General features: G+C 57.4%; 1 protein-coding gene across 1 annotated transcript; it reads left to right on the forward strand.

Annotated features, from left to right (window-relative positions):
* The first annotated feature begins 406 nt into the window (after positions 1-406).
* TRIL (TLR4 interactor with leucine rich repeats) lies at positions 407-4,775 on the forward strand. The gene has a single exon (XM_081883243.1). The coding sequence runs from the start codon at positions 539-541 to the stop codon at positions 2,825-2,827; it is 2,289 nt and encodes a 762-aa protein (XP_081739369.1). The 5' UTR covers positions 407-538; the 3' UTR covers positions 2,828-4,775.
* The last annotated feature ends 245 nt before the right edge of the window (positions 4,776-5,020 follow it).

The following is a 5,020-nucleotide window of genomic DNA, read 5'->3' on the forward strand; positions in this document are numbered from 1 at the left end:
CGCCTTCTGCATGCACACACTGACTCCGGCGCGCTGCCCTGGTCCGACGGCCTCCCTCCTTCTGTCCTTTCGGCTGCAGCAGCCTCCCCTCCACCTCCTCACCCCCCCCCCTTTGCAGCCGCTCTTCCCGCGCGTCCCCGAGGGCCAAGGGTGGGAAGTGCGAGTTTCCGCTCCTCCGCTTGTCTGTCCCCGGCCGCAGAGCAGCCCAGGCAGCGGCAGCGGCAGGAAGCTCGCCGGGAGACGCAGCGCCGCCGACGGCTCTCTCCCGCCTAACCCTGCGCGGCGGCGGCGGCTGCTGTTGCAGGGAAGTGGCGATCGCCGTCTCCAGCGGCGGGAAGCCGTCGGTTGACTTGGCGAAGGGGGTCTCTCCGTCCCCTCCTCGGCAGCGGGTTCGAGAGGCGCGCCCCCGACGCCAGAGGAGGAGCCCGGCCGGCAGCCGCCGCGCAAGAGAGAGCAAGCGGGCGAGAGGAGAGGGTGGGATGCCGGAGAGACGCCGAGGGATCGGGGGAAGCTGCCGCTCGCCGCCCGCCCTCGCGGGATGGAGCCGCCGCGCCCGCGCCGTCTGATGCCGCTCCTCCTCCTCTGCTGCTCCTTGGCTCTGCTGCCTCCCGCCGCGCAGCCCGTGTGCCCGGAGCCATGCGACTGCCAGCAGCAGCAGCACGTCCTGTGCACCAACCGGGGGCTGCGGGCCGTGCCCAAAGCCGTCGAGCCGCAGGACATCCTCACCTACAGCCTGGGCGGCAACTTCATCGCCAACATCTCCGCTTTCGACTTCCACCGCCTGGCGGCGCTGCAGCGCCTCGACTTGCAGTACAACCGCATCCGCGCGCTCCACCCGAAGGCCTTCGAGCGCCTGGGGCGCCTGGAGGAGCTCTACCTGGGGAATAACCTTCTGACGGCCCTGGCGCCCGGCACCCTGCGCCCCCTGGCCAAGCTGCGCATCCTCTACGCCAATGCCAACGAGATTAGCTCCCTGAGCGCCGCTTCCTTCGCCGGGCTGGGCAGCCTGGTCAAGCTGCGGCTGGACGGCAACGCCTTGGGCTCGCTGGGAGACGCCACGTTCTCGGGGATGTCCAACCTGCTCTATTTGCACCTGGAAGCCAACCGCATCCGCTGGCTGAGTCGCAACGCCTTTGCCGGCCTGGGGAAGCTGCGCTTCCTGGACCTGTCGGGGAACCAGCAGAGCCTGCTGCGCCACCCCGACATCTTCCGGCCGATGCATTTGCTCAGCACCCTCCTCCTCTCGGGCAACAGCCTGCAGCAGCTGGGGAAAGGGCTCTTCCAACACCTGCCCAACTTGGCCAAGCTGTCCTTGAGCGGCAACCGCCTGGCTTGGTTGGCACCGGAAGCCTTCGCCGGCCTGGGGGCCCTCAAGGAGCTGCGGTTGGATGGGAACGTTCTGAGCCAGCTGCCTGCGCCGCTGCTGCAGCCACTGCGCAGCCTGGAGGTGCTGGACCTGAGCCACAACGCCCTGGCCGCTCTCCCGCCGGGTGCCTTCGCTCAGCTGCACAAGCTGCGGGAGCTCAGCTTGCAGGACAACGCCTTGACTACGGTGCCCGGTGACCTCTTTGCCTCCAGCCCCGCGCTCTACCGCTTGGAGCTGGATGGAAATCCCTGGAGCTGCGACTGCCGCCTGCGAGGCCTGAAGCACTGGCTGGGCTCCTGGCATGCGCAGGGCCGGCTCCTCACGGTCTTTGTGCAGTGCCGGCAGCCACGGGCCCTGGCAGGGAAATACCTCGACTACCTGGAGGACTCCCAGCTCTCAACGGCTCTCAACGGCTCCTCTTGCCCCAGCGTGGTGGCCTCCTCTCCTGCCCCGCTTGCTAGGGGCAACAGCAGCTCGGGCCTAGGCCTAGTGCAGGAGAAGGTCGGCTCCTTGCCCTCTGCCTCGACCATGCAGCTGCTGGGCTCTCAGAAGATCTTGGCGTCTGGGAGAGAGAGCTGGGCAGCTGAGACAGGCCCCACAACCTCAACGCCCGGCTTGCACCTCAACACCAGGCCACCTTCCCTACCTGGAGCTGCTTGGCCCAGGCGGGCAGGCAAATACCACTCAGTCTCGTCCGGCATCCCTCCGCTGGTCACCGACCCCTGTGATTTCAACAAGCTGTTCCTCTACAACCTGTCGGTGGAGGCGGTCGGCTCTGGCACGGTGACGGTGCGCTGGGGGGTCCGCCCGCACCGCAGCCCCCGCCTGCTTGGCCCCGTGCGCTTCAGAGTCCTCTTTGACCGCTTCGGGGCCGCCACCAAGTTCCAGCGGTTTGTTTACCTCCCCGAGTGGAGCGAGCCTGTGGCTACCCTGCAGGAGCTGCTCCCCGACACCCCTTACCTGGTCTGCGTGGAGGGCGTGATCGGGGGCCGCGTCTGCCCGGTGGCGCCGAGGGACCATTGTGCGGGGCTGGTCACCCTGCCCGAAGAAGGTGCGGGCGCTTCCGCTGCCGTGGCGGGCAAATCCCCAAACCTGGACCACCAACTCCTCACCCTGGTGCTGCTGGCGGTCAATGCGTTGCTGCTCTTCTTGGCCCTGGCGGCCTGGGCTTCCCGCCTGGTGCGGAAGAAGGTGCTGGGGTGCCGGCGGCGGAAGGCAGCGTCGCCCGTGCACGTCCGGCAGATGTATTCGACCCGCCGGCCCCTGCGCTCCATGGGGACGGGCGTCTCCGCCGACTTTTCCGGCTTCCAGTCCCACCGCCCGCCCCGAAGTGCGGTCTGTGCCTTAAGCGAGGCTGACCTCATTGAGTTCCCGTGCGAGCGCTTCATCGACAGTGGCGCCGGAGGGAACAGCAGCGCCCGGCGTGGAGAGGATCACCTGCTGCAGAGGTTTGCAGACTAGAGGCGCGGACGGAACAAAAGTTGCGGCTTCCGCTGCCGCCCTGTTATGCCGGAGTCAAGTGCCCAGCATTGAGATTTGGCAAGGTCTGCTGGGAATGGCAGCCTTTGGTTGGGTGTACTTAGGCCTTCTGCTGTGCAAAAATGGCGGCTCATCAGACGAATGTTGGATGGTTCTAGGATAGGGTATGCTGGAAAAATAGTAGCAGCAAAGGGGTTGCTTGTTTCTCATTTGGGGACCAACCCTAGTTAAAGCGGGATTCTACCACTGTTCTCTTGAAAGTACCACTATACTGTAGCTGAAGGGGCACTGGTTCCTTTTCATGGGCAACTATCAACTTGGTGATGTGGGTTTTATGGTTGTCCAATCATCAGTTTCCACACTGAGATGGTCTGTTGTTGTTTTCTAAATAACTATTTTGTAATCGTCCCTAACCTGTGGATATAATTCTTTAGCTAATCCTAATTACTGTTGGCCACGAAATGAACAGAGATACTAGGAATGAAACAGAAGATGAAGAATGTAACCCTATACAAGTGTTCAGAGCTCAGGTGGATTGTGTGCCTTATAGTTGCTCCGTATTTGCACCATTTTACGTGCCAGGTACATCACTTAATGCAAATCCCAGGTCTCCTCTTTCACTAGGGTCCTGTTACTTCCGCATATGAACTGTCTTACATATGAGAACTCCGCATACAGCTTAAATCCCCCTTACCCACTAGAATGGTTAAACCAAATGCTCGTCCAGTGTGGCCTGTGGCCAGCCAGTGTGGCATGAACACAACAGCCGTCTTCTGTTTGCCTACTCGAATTAGTATTTAGAGCGGGGTTTCCTAAACTTGGGTCTCCAGCTGTTTTTGGACTACACCTCCCATCATCCCTCACTAGCAGGACCAGTGGTCAGGGATGATGGGAATTGTAGTCCAAGGCAACTCAAGTTTGGGAAATTCTTGATTTAGAGGCATGCTACCTCTCCAAACTTTATAGCCTTACTTTTCATTGAATTTGTTTAATCCCCAGTTTTTGCTGGCGGCCATCTGTACATCTTGTGGCAGGGAGTTCCATAGTTTATGCGCTGCTCGAAGAAGAGCTTCCTTTTGTCTGCCCTCATCTCACACCCTTCAGCTTCGTTGGATGTTCCCATGTTCTCACGTTAATGACAAGGAGGAAAGCCTCCTACTTGCTTTCTCCATGTGGTGGATACTTCTTATTTTCTTCTGCCATATCCCACCTTACCTTTTCTCCAAACTGAAAAGGTTGAAGCATTTGTAACCTTCCCTTATGGAGGAGTTGCGCCAGCTCCGTTTACACCACCTAAATGTACAGAGCCTACTCATGGTGCTTCTGCCACTGCTGGGTATACGCTGGCACTGCCATGCACTTGTTTCAAGCACACGCATGCCAGGGAAATGTCTAACCCATCCCTAAGTCCGTACAGGGCTTGATTTGCAGACCGTTTGAATCAATGACGTTTCAGACACTGACCTCCTTGATCTTTGCACCAGCCTCTATTGAAAATGAGCCAGGCTTGCTTCTGTTTTGAGTAATGTGAAGGCAGATTACTGCTATGACATGGGGACTGTTGTTCATAGGTGTCCAAGCTTGAACACTAAGACTTTTAACTCTAGTCAACGTTTTGAGCCCTAGTCTTTGACTCAGACCCTTTCCCCCCCACAAGTGGTGCCTTGGAGACAAACCTTAACATGCAAGTAATTGGAAGAAACTAAAATGGTGCTTTTTTTTTTTAAAATAGCCAGAGCCTTTTTTTAATTAGCTCAAATCAACGTGAGCTGATTTAATGTGTGTTTATATATAAAGTATGCAAACATGTTGGTTTTGCTAGGCTAAATTGCCGATACCACTAGGGGAAAACTAACCCGAGTTTGTTATGATTTGTTTAGAATGGGTTATTTTTACAATGGTCTTGAATAAATACTTTTTGGTACTTCTACAGCTTAGCATGTTTTTCTTGTACAAGTTGCTGCGACTATTGCTAGGAAGTGAAATGCAGAGATTTGTAATGAAGAGTGGATCTGAAGGAATCTGATTGGTAAACAGGTAACATGGGTGAATGAATGTTTGACCTCTGAAAAATAACACTTGACATAGTTCAGACATCTGAAACTGTACTATACCAGTTTTCAACATTCATTTTTAAGGGAAAAAAGAAAGAAATTCAGGCAGTTCAATGGGTCA

The sequence above is a fragment of the Podarcis melisellensis genome (assembly GCF_964234715.1).
Source record: "Podarcis melisellensis genome assembly, chromosome: 12".
NCBI classification, from domain to species: Eukaryota; Metazoa; Chordata; class Lepidosauria; order Squamata; family Lacertidae; genus Podarcis; species Podarcis melisellensis.